Source organism: Aedes aegypti, chromosome 2, assembly GCF_002204515.2.
Source record: "Aedes aegypti strain LVP_AGWG chromosome 2, AaegL5.0 Primary Assembly, whole genome shotgun sequence".
Lineage (NCBI taxonomy): Eukaryota > Metazoa > Arthropoda > Insecta > Diptera > Culicidae > Aedes > Aedes aegypti.
In genome coordinates this window covers 186879494-186893931 of record NC_035108.1, presented here as the reverse complement: position 1 = coordinate 186893931, position 14438 = coordinate 186879494, and the positions used below count along the sequence as shown (strand labels likewise).

Genomic DNA, 14438 nt, shown 5'->3' with positions numbered 1-14438 from the left:
AGTGTCTTCTGAAGATTCGATGATTTGTATTGAATAAAATGTATATCAATCAAAATAGGACGAAAAGCTTATTCTATCGGAAAATATGTTTACTTCACACAGCACGTAAAAAGAAATTAAAAAAAAAAATATTGCTCTAAAAAAGCTCAATTATTGGAACAAGGTCGGTTTTAGAAAGTCACTTTTTTTTAATCTACTTTTGAAGCTCTGTCATATACAGCGGTAATTATATAGAGTTACATATTTTGCTTACGTTACTTCATAAATATGCAAAGAAAATTTTCCAATCAAAAATCAATTTTTTATTCATTACAATCGTTCGATATTACCATTAACTTGTAGAAAGAAAAAGTCAAAAAACGAGGTCCTTTAATATCGACTTTTTTCTTTTTTTGTATTTGCTCTCAAATGCTTGTTAATGAATTATTCAAAATATGTTTTACACTATGTCATGAGAGTTGTGGCACAGAATATATTAGCATGAACAAAAATCATTTTTTCTTAAAATTTAACACATTTATTTACATATCAATTTTTTCAGAGCTGTGCAAGATTTTCATCGACATCTGTTAGTAATTTGCGAAATTATCATGCAAAATGCCACTTTATTGAAACAATATCACCGCATCATCATTTTTAAATACATTGTAAAGCATTTCTGATCAAAAAATTGTTTGTAGGTTCAACCCATTATTTTTGAAAATGTTTTGAAAGTTTGCGACTACTTTTCGATACCCTCCTTATATAAAATTATATGATATTTTTTTCACATCGATGCATGGAGCGGTTCTTAAAATTTACTTCTTCAAAAGGAAAGGGTGATTATAATGACGTCCCGTGCGGCCTTAACAGTAATTCATTAATGTTATATAATTGAACATACTAATGCCAGTTTTGACAATGGAATCGTTTCCGGCGATGCCATGTTTAGTTACATTCGCATTGTCCTTGCTAATATCTTATATAGCTTATATAGCAGAATCAAACAAAAACTGACAAAGAGGTGTCTAGAAACTATAGGTTGTACGGTGACTAGAAGATCAAATTAAAAATGAACCCCGATGTTTTGTATGTATAGTATAAACTAACGGGGTGCATGGTAGTTTGAAAATCTATCAGTAAGGTACGACATTTAAATCATGCAGGTCACCAGATCTGAAAGTGCAATCAAACGGATGATGTTTCACTGTGCTGGATATATCGATTACAAGTTGATTCGATTGTGTACGCTTCTTCTGTGCCGTTCAAGTTAACTTCAGTTCATTGAGTCACGTCAGTTGGTATCGTGTATACGGACGGATACAATGTCGTTAAAAGATAAATCTGCTGTAATTATTGGTGGTTTGGGAGGAATCGGTTTTGAGATTGGTAAACATCTTCTTCGGAATGGAATATCGGTAAGATTTTTTAGTTTATACAGTTTATGTTGTGTACTATTTGTCATCGACCTGTAGAAGCTGTTCGTACTCGACATCGTTTCGAACTTCGATAATGACAAACGACCTGAGCTGCAAAGCTGTAATGTGGATGGTGTGATTTTTTATAAGCAGTGTGACATTACCAAAAAAGATCAAATGGATAAACTTCTTCGTTCGACTATCGTGCAGAAACTTCATTTCATTGACATTTTTGTCAATGCAGCTGGAATAATTAACGAGCAAAATCCCGAGCAAGTTGTGGCAGTCAATTTGGTATGAATTAGGATTATTTTTTGATCGACATACATAATTTAATCGAATGTTTCTCAACAGACAGGAGTTATCAACAGTTCTCTAATAGCTCTAGATATAATGTCTCTGGAAAATGCGGGCCTTGGTGGATACATTGTAAACCTTGCCTCAACTGCAGGACTGGAACCATTCCCGTACTGTTCTGTATACACTTCTACCAAACATGCGATAGTTGGTTTCACAAGAAGTTTAGGGGTAAATAATTAGTTGTATCGATTTCCGCGAAAAGTTTCATCATTTAACATACATCGTAGATCGACACCGTACTCGTGAAAACTGGAGTGAAATTCATTACGATTTGCCCCGGAGCCACGGAAACTGCACTATTTAGGCAAAGCAATATGGGAAGCATTTTCCTACTACCGTGGATGGAAGAACCTGGAAAAAAGATGATGAGACAAATTCCGGTGCAGAGGTGAGGTTCCAAGGTAAGCTTCATTACATTTCATGAATCACAAATCATTTCAGTCCAAGCACTGTTGGGGAGTGTGTCATCCGAGCTCTTGTCGAAGGTGAAACAGGATCCGTATGGATATGTGCGGCCGGAAAAATTCAATGTGCAACGCTGCCACTCAGTTGGAACGAATGGAACAGTTCTAATGAGCGCTAATCAACTGGAGGAGAATTGGAATTGATCTACAGTATGGAAACAAAGTTTATCCCTTTCGTAACTGATCTCCAACGCCAGACGATGCCATCGAGCCCCAAAACATCACCCTAGCTGTACGGAATAAAAAAAATAACTATACAAAACAATATAACGTATTGTAACAGTACCATTCAAGAGATTTAAAATACAATACACAGTATTGTAAAATTAACAATAGAAATACAGTATAATATAGTGGTTTGGATAATTCATTGTATGGTACAGTTTAAGCTTGTTATAACGACATTGCAAGGGACCGTCAGAATAGGAAAAAGTCGATATAGAGATTGGTTTAATATTAAAATGTGTTTCAAGGGACCGAAAAAGTCGCTATGGAGAGCTTTAGTCACTATAAAAGTTGTCGTTATAACGAGCTTCCACTGCATATGAGGTTCATCTATGCATGGTTTTTTTTAACCCTTTGTCTGTGTTTGGTCAATATGACCCCAGAGCACATTGACGTGGCTGTAACTTTTTTGTTAGAGAACTGATTTGTGAAATATTTTCAAACATTGGGGAGTTTCCACGAGTTTTTCGATTTGCTGGTGCTCTCATTATTATACCAAACAATACCATTGTTAAACAATACAATATCTGATTTGTTATGAATAATTGACTGTTGCCCATAGGGACCTTCCTTAGCCGAGTGGTTTATGGGCGGTTTCCATACAGACTGGCGGCAAAAAATATTTTTTGCTATTCCGTTGCTTGTTAGCCTACTTTTCATCAATTGAATGAGCAACATAATGGCTTACTTTTCCTAACAAAAGAAACAGAACTGAAAAGTGCTACTTTTCAACACTGAGCAATTCTCGCTGAAACCAGGCCGCCATCGGCACCCATCGTTAGAGTTCCAATTTTATGTCACTGATCGCTAGTTTTCGATAAAACTTAAGGGTGGTCCTTTCTGTTTTCTCAAATTGGTGGACCCCTCGTACGCCAGCTAGCTGAACAGTTTGCGAAAAAGCCCATTTTTCGATAAATCTTGAGTATTTCTTCACGGGATATGTCTCATATTTCGCTTGGAACACATAGCAAACTTAGTGGCATCGTATAGAGAAAGGATGTAGCTTTCATTTGAACTCGGGAAAATTTTGGCGGCCATTTTGAATTTGGCCGCCATCTTGAATTTTGTTAGAAAAATCGTTTTTTCACCATTAGCGCACCGCTAGTTTTGAATTCTGATATCACCATCAGAAAGCTGAGGAAAAATTGCGTAAGATAGGCTACAAAAACTAGGTGAGCAATGGTATTTACCCTATGATATGAACGATTTTCTAAATCATGTTTTACTATTTTGACGTATATGGCGAGTGCAATCAATGCAAACATAATTTTTCTGTACTACAAAGAAACAAGTTTTCAATCGTTGGTGAATTATTTAAGACAGATGAAGAATAGGAGTATTATTTCGAGTGAAAAAATCTGGCGGCCATCTTGGATTTTGACGCCATCTTGTTTCTAAGTAGTAGAATGAGTTTTCACCTTGATAGCACTCAACATGCCCACTTCGAGCCCTTGTGGTACATAGAATGCCCAGTTCATTCACAAGTTGTTTCACTTGTCTTACCATGTAAATCGGTGGTATTTCGAAAAGATGAAGAGGTTTTGCGCCTTTTTGAGAAGTATTTTGGAAAAACAAATCACTCAAAAGGGTTTTTCCCTCTTCCAAATTTTTGTTAAAATGAATAAATAAATAATAAATAAATATAAATTGGTGCCTCGAACTCCTCGACAATTTTGTTGATCGACCACGACTTAGGAAGAACCGATAATATTTTCAACTGGTCATTTCTGTCAATACCAGGTGAGTTGAATTTTTCTTTCAACTGATTGATGATTTCCTCGAATGCCTTCACCTTGTCGACGTTCATTGCATCCATGCCTAGTATGTCATGACGTACAGCTTTGGTGATCTCCACTGACTTTTTAATTCGATAGTCCAAGCTCCTCAGGTTTCTCGACGAGATTGGGGATAAATTCAAAGTTTCGATAATACTGTTGAATTTTTCCACGTTGTAGGGGCCTAGTAATTCATCCGCTGATGGGACGGATGGCAAAGATTAACAGGACGGGACTGCTTCTGAAATATACAATAATGTCGAATTAATATATTGATATGGGTTCTATGTAAACAATCATTGTCGTTTAATGTGCTGCAAAGTAAATTTATCTTACCTAGCATTTCATTGGAGGCCTGACCGCTTGTTGGTGGTTGTGGATTTTGATTCACTTCGCCTCCACCCGAACGTCGTTTTTTCTTCGGCGGACTTCTGTGGAGCCTGATCACTAAGCGACATGACTCACAAATATGCACAGTTTCATCAAGCTGATGACTATATCCCATAGCACGTATGTGTTCGATCATTGTTGGTGACAAGTTTCGCAACTGGCTACGCCTGCACTTAGGATTGTTTATACCTGGGAGGGAGGAACCAATACAAAATTTCTGTACGTCATAGTGAGCCGGGATTCCGCTGTCACGAACTGTCACTGTGAGCCCAGATCTCAAACATTGGGCTAACATGGAAAAAGCGCGTAACTGATTAAAACACATTTTCGCATTTCATCAAAAGTGACAAAAATTGAATGAAAATCAATTCATGCACATAATGCAAGTAATGTCACGTGAGCACCTTTCAACTAATTGAATATAAAGTATTGAAAAACGCATGGTTTTACTTTTTCCAATGAAAATTAATATTTGGTACATAGAAAACTTTGGCCCTTTTTCCATGTTTGTCAGGAAAGATCGAAAGTACACGACAAAAGAAAACTAGCGATTTTCCCCAAGCCTGCCTTGATTGTTGTTGGCAAGCTGGAGTTATCTTGCAGTTCAAACAAACTTTGTTCTATATTTCGTGTGTAGTATCGGTGCCTCCCTCCCAGGTTTATACCGTCGCAACATCTCGAAATTATGCAACATCTCGAATTACGCGATAAATCTTGTTGATCCATCTTTAACTTCTTTTCACAAGTGACTTAGATAAAATGAAACGAGTTTTATTGACATCAAGCTTAAATAGTTATATGCATAGGTAGAACGACAATTATAAGTTAAATACCTATCTTTCTATACACTCACGCGGTGATTGTTGAGTAACTCAGGTCGTTAACGGACATTTTAGGTAGATAACAATACAAAAATTATTTTTTATTCATCTTGCTTGTAACGCAGGTACGTTTAGTAGTATTTTCTAGAAGAAAATTTAATGGGGTATGGATCATGTTGTTCCTTTTCAATGTTTGCAATCTTTCGAACCATAAAAATCCGTCGGATTGTTAGACCAAGTTGATTTTCTCATAGGCAGAGGCGAAATCCATAGATTGCCTTAATTTAAAAAAACATAATCACTGCATAATTCCGTTTTTTAACTATTCTCAATAAAAAATACAATTTATTTCTGATTTAAACTCATTTATCACTTTATCATATTTGACGGTTTAGAACAAATTCTTTGAAAAAAAAATTCAGTTTTGGACTTGAAAAATTCGTTGTTAGAAAAACTTTTTTCCCTTAGATATGCCCAATGTGCAATGTATGGACGACTTTTAGTAAATTTAATTACGAAACTTTTTGCTCAAGGATGATCAAAATCTGAAATGGCCGTTTTTTTAAATCAACTTTAAAGTTTTGAATATTTTTTTTTTCAGTGTAGAAAATGTGTTTTTATTTTTTCAATATTTTTCACTAAAACGTCAGGAAATTTCACGACAGTCCCCCATACAACACTTTTTTGTAGGTCTTACCGTTTTCGAATTATACGGGTTTATAAAAAAAAAGTGAAAAAAAACTTTGACCCTTTCCAAATGTTAGTCTCATGGGCGTAAATAGCCATCAGACTTGAGGGGGGCCACGGTCCCTTCTCATGAGAGATAAAAGTCGTAAAGGATTTAGATAACTTAACAATGCTTGTTTCGATAATATTTGTGAACCGATTATAGTCGCGTACTTTCATACAGAGGTAGATCAAATCCTAAAAATCGTCCAAAACCGACTGATCAACTTTCTTAGATACCAAATGTCACTTTTATGGAAAAATAGTAAAAATTTATTTAAAAATCTATGTTTTCGTTTTATTATACCAAGATGACGTATTCAACCCAATCTTATATTTAGATCTCGAATAGAACACAAGGATTTCAATGCAGATTATAAACAGGATTTACTTTTCCAATTCGATTTGAACTAGATGTTTGCAAAGTTATAAAACAAGATAAAAATTTAAATGTATCATCCAAGCCTTTGAAAAAAAAAAAATGCTTGCTAGTTTGAAAATATGGATTATTGTTGCTCAGCATTTTTGTAGCAAACGATTCATTTCTCTAAACCTCTCGAATACAAAATTTGAACATAGGATTGAATAATACCTTTTTTTGTTAGAGTTAAAAACTTTAAATCCTAAAGCTGCTTGGCTACCATCATATTGAAAGATTGAAGTTTTTTTGTATTCAAATAAAGCTGTTGTCAGAAAATTCGTACGATAACTGTTATTTGAAGAAAAAGGATGGAAGGTATTTTGCTCATTGATTTATGAATATCCATTCATAGTAAGGCAGAGTAAAAGTTCGACCTTAGTGGTATAATCATTTTTTTATAAAAACAATAGCAGTTGAAAATTAATACCATGAAGTGAACCTTCAACATATTTGCTACAATTTCGCTGATTGTCTTAAACAAACTTTTGCCCAATCGGTGGGGCTCGACACTCTTACGATAGACATACTTTATATAAACTTATGTTTACAGATAAATACACTCTAATTTTTCATCAAAAAATTGCCCAAAGCCGAAAAAAAAAGTTTTTTTGCAAAACTAGGTGAAAATGTGAAATGTTGGTGACTTTTTTCGCACGATCAGGCAAATTTCGCTAAACTTGAAGATAATATGTGAATTTGGGGTAATTAGTAAATTTCTCTGCTAGATTATATGGGTCGAACTTTTAGCCCGCTGATTCGAACTTTTGCCACACTATGGGCCAAAAATTGATTCCAAGCAATTATGTAGTTACTAATACACCTCAAAGCATCCTTATGATGCATAAAAACGCCCTTACATAAAAAAATCGAAGAAGATTTCATTCTTATTTATTTTCATGCAATGAAAGTTTAATATAACATTATAATGTTTAAGTCAAAAAACAACAAATAGCCATTATTTTTCCAAATAACAATCGACTCTTATGATATTTGTAGTGAAAGTCTCTTACTTGAACACTATAGCATTTATAAGCTTTGATTTGATTTGAGCTAGATCCTAAATCGAATCCTAAACATTCGATTTCTTATCATTAATCTAGAAACAAGTTTTATCTATTTTTCTTACAAATAACGCAACGTCTTCTAATTACAGAAATTTTACATGAATGCATATATATTTATAACGAAAATAACATCTCTGAACCGAATTGATGTGGTTCCCATTCTGGAGATAGTAACTTATGACTTAAAAAGTTATAGTGGCGACTTCATTTGGAAGCGAAGTAAAGTTGTTCTTCTCGAAATGAATTAGCCCAGGGTTAAAAATCCCGTTAACAAAGACAAACAAAAAGAATTGATGTAATGTCCATATAAATTACGTAAGACGCCAAAAAAATTGGCGCAAGAAAAAATGATAAAAAATGGTCATATTATGAACACTTATAGAAGAATTAAAATCGTGTCTTAAAACAATCTTCAGTATGAATAAGGTTTACGTTTATTCTACAGAAACAAATAGTAACATGGTCTTATTATCTTTCCAATCAAAAAACGTCAGAAAATTGGTGTCAACATAGCATTGAAAATTGTTGCGACATTTACGATTTTACATGGTTCGATGTGGTTTTTTGTACGAATCCGCCACTATCTTACTATATGTAAAGGAATATCAATGTTCACAGTTTTGCTGTCACATTTAAATGCAACTGCTTCACTGGGGCAAGGTCATGGTTCGGGGGGGCCCCTCCCTATTTACGCCAATGGTTAGTCTAGATCGATTTTGAAAAAACAAAGTATGTAAAGTATCTTAGTTTCACATAGTCTTCACACCCAGAAAGTTTCATTTAATTCTGAAGGGGTGCTGCCAATCCCTTTGTCGAGTTGGCGTGAAATCCGTCGACCGCATGACGTTAACTACGCCAAGTGATTTTTTGCATTTGAATTTTAGTCGATTTTCATAGTTGCAGCCTTCCTTTAGTTCAAACTCTAACATAATATCGTGACGGTCGCAACATTTTAGATTTTCAATTGACACCCAGTATATTGCCGTCAGACGTAGTTAACGTCAAAAGAAGAATGCGCGAAGAAGCAGAAATTGGTCTGCTCTTATAGTGCACTAGCCAACCCAAAGGAATCGTGGAAGACAATATGAACGAGTTTGGTTGTGTAAGAAAGGGGTCGACATTTTCCTAATTTTCGACAGTCTATCGTCAAAAATCAAAAATTTTCTCCATTTGAGTAAAATGTTTTATAAATTACAAACCGATTGGTGGGAAAATATTGAAAATCTACCGATAAATGACTGATTTATTACCATTCAAAATCTTACATAATTTCGTGACGGTCGCAACTAGTGACCCTTTATAGAGAGATAAGCGGAAGTAAAATGGAATGATTTGGCAACAGACCGGCAGTGCTGATTTTGCTCGGCGTCGAGAATAATATTGTAACACGGACATGACTTCCTCATTGCTAAAAAGTATATTTTGTTTCGTTATAGATCTTTGAGCTACACATCAAAACTTATAAACAGCTGAAAAAATCAAAAACTAAAAATCGCATTGATAAAAATTCAAAAAAGTAAAACATTTATTATTTTTGCTTCATGAAAAATTACTTTTACGGAAATAATTTCAAGCGGATTACATTACTCCTCAAGAAAAGTTCAAAACAAACATAACGCATGTTCGTTTGGCTCACACTTTGACAGCTCTCGCTGCTCGATTGCCTCACACTTTGACAGAAATGTCAGCTTCCGCGAATCTCTCTTATAAAGGATTACTAGTCGCAACATTTTAGATTTTCAATTGACACCCAGTATATTGCCGTAAGACGTAGTTAACGTCAAAAGTGCAAATTTGTGCAGCTAAATTCTTCACGATCCTTTAGTTCACATCTTAAAGTACCCTTGTAAATAAATTTTAGCCTGGGACAAAAAAGTATGGGATGTGTAAAGTTTCGATAAAAAAACAAATATATTTTTTCAGTGCACTCCCCGCATTTTTCCGACCTTAAGCACGAATTTTTATTTCATTTTATTTTTCCAAGATAGCATTTTGAATCAGCTTTCGGACTGTGTATGAAGATTTGTATAAATTTTTACGATTATGCAGTATATTGTATTCAATGTGTACCTTATGTTTACACTCAGAGACAAACCGGCCACGATCTGAGCTGAAAGTCTCTTTAATAAAGATAATAATAATAATAATGTTTACACTGAATTTTTGATTTCGTCTTAAAAACTCTAACTTTGACATACTGTATCAATTAAACTATAAAAGGTCTTGCCCTTATATTCCAGGAATATCTTAATAGAAGTGTTTACTATGGAATGATGTACAATAAAAACCTATCAGAACAAGACATTTTTACGATTATTGGCCACCTGTTCGCCCATAGTGCATACTTAGCTTTACTGTGGAAGTGCTCATAAGAACACTAAGCTGAGAAAGAGGCTCTGTCCCAGTGAGGACGTCATGCCAAGAACCAGAAAAAAAAGAAAAAGAAGAAGAAGACGTAATGGTTAATCATAATCACTAATAATACTGAGTTCAATCATTACACTTTCAAAAAATATTATATATACAAGCAACTTAATTGCTAAAGCACTCAAATCCTCAATATGACTCAACGTGACTCAATCCTCAATATGACACAATTTTCTGTTTCTTTCGATGTATCACCATGCTATGATTCTCAAAAATAATAATACATTTGATTACGTGTAAAAAACAACTCATCACGCAATAAAACGTTAATGAAGTGTAAAACGTTTAGCGAGACTGTTACTGCACACTCCCAAAAAATCATGTGATTTTACATCTTTTGGATGCACATAAAAGAAGCGAACCAAATGACGTAAATTTGTGATGAATTTCAAATACGTCAGTGTCCGATTTGATGAATGTCGATCACAGTGCCAACGTTTTCGTGTCCTTTATCATGTAAAATTACATATTTTGGTCAATACATCTTCAAGAGCAAGTGTTTTTGTCGTTCCATCATATACATCTTGCGTCATACAGTTAGAACGTGAATTACGTCCACAGTAATTTTCATTATTTTTTAATCCTCTAATACCCAACCCCGCCTTTAGACGGGGTACACTTTGGAATTTTGTGTATTTTTTCGTAGCTCGGAAATCAAAATTATTTTATTTTTGGCTTAAATCTTGACTCATAACACGCATAATAAGAAAAGTTTTTTATGACTTTTGAAACTTTTTTGTATTTTTAAAAATTGTTTGAAAAATTGTATTCTTATATAACCTATAAATGCCCGGGGTTAATTTAACGTGTAATATAAAAAATCGTACCTTTTATATTTTTATACGATCGACCTATCACAAAAGAAGAGCCAGGTGGTATCAAAATAATTTCAAACCTGTTTTTCCGTTAGTTACACGGAAAATAAAATACGCTCCGAAAAAAAAATTAAAAATGTAATATTTTTAAAGGTACCACAAAAATTTAAATTTTTATTATTGCCAAAAATCAACAACCAGAAAAGGCTTCAAGAAAAAATGGAAAAAGGTAGGGATGTTCAAAAATAAAAATTATAAAAATCAAAAACCAAAATTCAAAAATTTTCGAATTTAAATAAATAATTGCCCAGAACGTGTTTAGAACGATTTTAGATAACGAAAAATAATATTTAAATCGAAAATAAAAATTTGGGTATTAGAGGGTTAAGAGTGTCTGTAATGTTAAGTGTATATTTGAGCTGGATTTGGAGTGCGAAAAGAATAAATGGCAGCAAAGCTTTATTTATCATAATATATCGTGGGTCAGTGCAAAGTGGAAGAGCCTGCTTATAAATCTGTTCAATTGCCAAATAAAATTATGAGACGGCAATGTTTGCAGATTAGATCAAATTTAATGTTTAAAGTCTAGTGACCATCGCTCGGATTGATAATTCTGCCGTACAATACATGTATAGAACTACACGGGAACTCTATGCACGAGTAACGTAAGAAACAACTACAACTCGATGAAATACATGGTATGTAAAGTGATGTTTAATGACTGTTCAGCGCAATAAAATCCAGCTTGTTTATTAAATAAATTTTGTGACAACAAAACCCCCAGAGAGAATGCACGTTGTGATGTAACAAGTTTTAAACCTTACTTTTGTGTCACGGCGTGCATATTTTTTTTTTGGTTTTCTGGTTCATGTATTTTTAAGAACGGACGTAAAATAACGTCAAAAGGTTCGCTTCTTTTGCATCTTACCGGACTAAATTTTAAAGTATATTTTCGAAGAGTAAAGTCTTTCAGACCTGGAGTTTTGATAATAGACCTGAAGTGTGACAGATAACTTTGGATTATTTAAACAATGAATGTTGGAAAATTAAAGTTTTTAATTTTACAATCAAACCTTCATGCCAAACACTGTTGAATGCTTTTTCTATGTCTAGAAGAGGAAGACCAGTGGAATCGCCTTCAGATTTGATGGAACGGATTAAATTTGTTACACGTAATAGTTGATGAGTGGTCGAATGTTCATGGCGGAATCCGAACTGTTCATTGGCAAAAATTGAATATTCATTTATGTCGACCATCATTCTGTTCAAAATGTTTCTTTCTGCAGATCCTGCCATATGATTTTCATAGCAAAAAGGCGATTGCTTTGAAATTATCTTCTCCTTACGTCTTCAAGACGGATCAATAGTTTAAGATCATCGTCTGTAATCACAGATTTAAATTTTACATCAAATTTTGGTATTGCAATGCCCTGGCTTCAACAATGGAATTTGTTAAACTTTCAAGAGCATTGCCAATATCAAGTTTTGTTTGAAGAGAAATGTTAACATGAAGATTAGAGTCAATATATGTTTCAAATATATTCCAGCCGGCTCGAAAATAATTGAAAGTGGAGCTGATAGGATTGAGAATCGTATAAGAATCACATGAGTGATAAGTTGGCTACAAAGGTGACTAGAGTCGGTTAAGACCAAATCAATCGTAGGAGAGTTTCCAGAAGAGGAAAAACATGGAAGGCTATCAGGGTATTGAATTGAGAAATATCTTGAACAGCGAACATCAAATTAAATTTTGCCGTTGGAATTACTTTGTGAATTATTCCATGAGCGATGTTTGGCATTAAAGTCACCAGTCGCGAGTCGCTTTTCGCAAGTCAGTTTGGAGCAAATTAACTTACAGCTCAGAGCATCGAAATGACAAATAAGCAGCTACATATGAATGCATATTTATCAAGCTGTGATTTAACAGAAACACCTAAAGTTTCATAAGCTTCAGTTTCAAATGACTAAAACAGTTCTCGCGTTCAGTATCATAAGGGCGTAACTGCAATGATCGATTTCTCTTCATCGATTTTCTCTTTAGTTAATTACTTGGCTGGGTAACTGTTTTCGGCTGCTACATTCGATTCAGTAGAAAGAACTCATCGTACTTCATCATGGATCGTCGTAAAATATTATGAAAATCGATTGAATTACGTGTACTAACCGAAAGAGAAAATCGACGAAGAGAAATCGATCACTGCAGATACGCCTGTATGATACTCAACGCGAGAGTTGATACGCCTATTAATGATTGCACCTCCCCCACATGCCTCATCAAGTCGATCATTACGATAAACAAAAAAGTTTGGATCTCTTTTGAATTTAGTTCCAGGTTTCAAATAAATTTCAGTAATAATTGCTATATGTATGTTATTGACTGTTAGAAAATTAAACAGCTCGTACTCTTTACCATAATTATTATTTGGATCCATTAGAAAAACGTAATCCAATAACAATTTGATTAGTAAATCTTATACAACTTGGACTGCTTCAGTCATTGTGGTGGTTTTTCATTTGATTTTAAACAATCAGAACGGTTACTCGTAGTTTGAAAAGAGGAGGAGTTTAAATTACCTGCTACGATATCGCATAGGATTTTTCTTGGGTAGATCCATTCGAAATTAAAAGATTCGAACGACTACTCGACAGAATAAAATTAGTTTGTGAATGAGCATGATTATAATCTTTCTGATGGGTATGATTCTTAATCAAGCGATCGTTTACTGAAAAATGAGCATTGTTCGATACTCTACCAGGGGAATTCCGTTCATCTGCCTAGCACGAGCCTCGACGACTGGCCTACGCGAAGGGCAATCCCAAAAGTTAGATTTACAAGGGCCCCCGCAATTTGCGCAAACTAAATTGGTGGTATCATCCTTCACAGGACAGACGTCCCTAGCGTGAGAAGAACCTCCGCAAATCATGCATTTAGCATCCATGCGGCAATGTTTTGTACCATGACCCCACTTTTGGCATCGACGGCACTGGATGGAGTTCTGGAAATTTCCTCCAGGTTTCCGGAAATGTTCCCGTGTCATACGAACGTCGAACATAAGTCTCGCTTTTACTAAAGCTTCAATATTATTTAGGTCTTGTTTGTTAAAAAGAACTAAATAATATTCTTAAGAAAGCCCTTTCCTAACAATGCCAGATTGGGTTCTCTTTTTCATAATGATTACTTGGTCTGGGGAAAATCCAAGTAAATAATTTATTCCATTTTTGATCTCTTCAGGTGGCTTATAGTCACTTGAGAGACCTTTCAAGGCAACTTTGAACAAACGTTCAGTTTTGTCGTCATAAGTAAAAAATTTGTGCTTCTTCTCTTCAAGATGTTTGAGAAGAAGTTCGCGATCTTTAAGAGTTTCCGCAAAACGCGACAGTCTCCTTTCTTTGCGATTTGGAAGGAAACCTTGATTCCCCTAATGGAGTTCAAGATCTCCTGCCTAAATCCTCCAAATTCGGAACAACTGACCACGATAGGCGGCACTCTTTGCTTCCTCACTTGAATCAAAGAGCCTAGGCTAGAGACTTCTTCGATTTGGTGATCGGAAAA

The 14438-nt window shown here is 34.7% G+C and overlaps 1 protein-coding gene across 1 annotated transcript; it reads left to right on the top strand.

The window, feature by feature from the left end:
• The first annotated feature begins 979 nt into the window (after nucleotides 1-979).
• On the top strand, nucleotides 980-2591 carry LOC23687690 (alcohol dehydrogenase 1). Its single transcript, XM_011494777.2, has 5 exons — nucleotides 980-1397; nucleotides 1455-1691; nucleotides 1752-1925; nucleotides 1985-2145; nucleotides 2199-2591. The coding sequence occupies exons 1-5, from the start codon at nucleotides 1305-1307 to the stop codon at nucleotides 2338-2340; spliced, it is 807 nt and encodes a 268-aa protein (XP_011493079.2). The 5' UTR covers nucleotides 980-1304; the 3' UTR covers nucleotides 2341-2591.
• The last annotated feature ends 11847 nt before the right edge of the window (nucleotides 2592-14438 follow it).

What these genes read in the sequence shown, in the direction of transcription:
- LOC23687690 (XM_011494777.2), top strand. Translation starts at nt 1,305, where the DNA reads ATGTCGTTAAAAGATAAATCTGCTGTAATTATTGGTGGTTTGGGAGGA. An exon ending in GTTTCACAAGAAGTTTAGGG is followed by an intron (nt 1,926 to 1,984) that starts GTAAATAATTAG and finishes CATACATCGTAG; the next exon opens with ATCGACACCGTACTCGTGAA. An exon ending in AGACAAATTCCGGTGCAGAG is followed by an intron (nt 2,146 to 2,198) that starts GTGAGGTTCCAA and finishes AAATCATTTCAG; the next exon opens with TCCAAGCACTGTTGGGGAGT.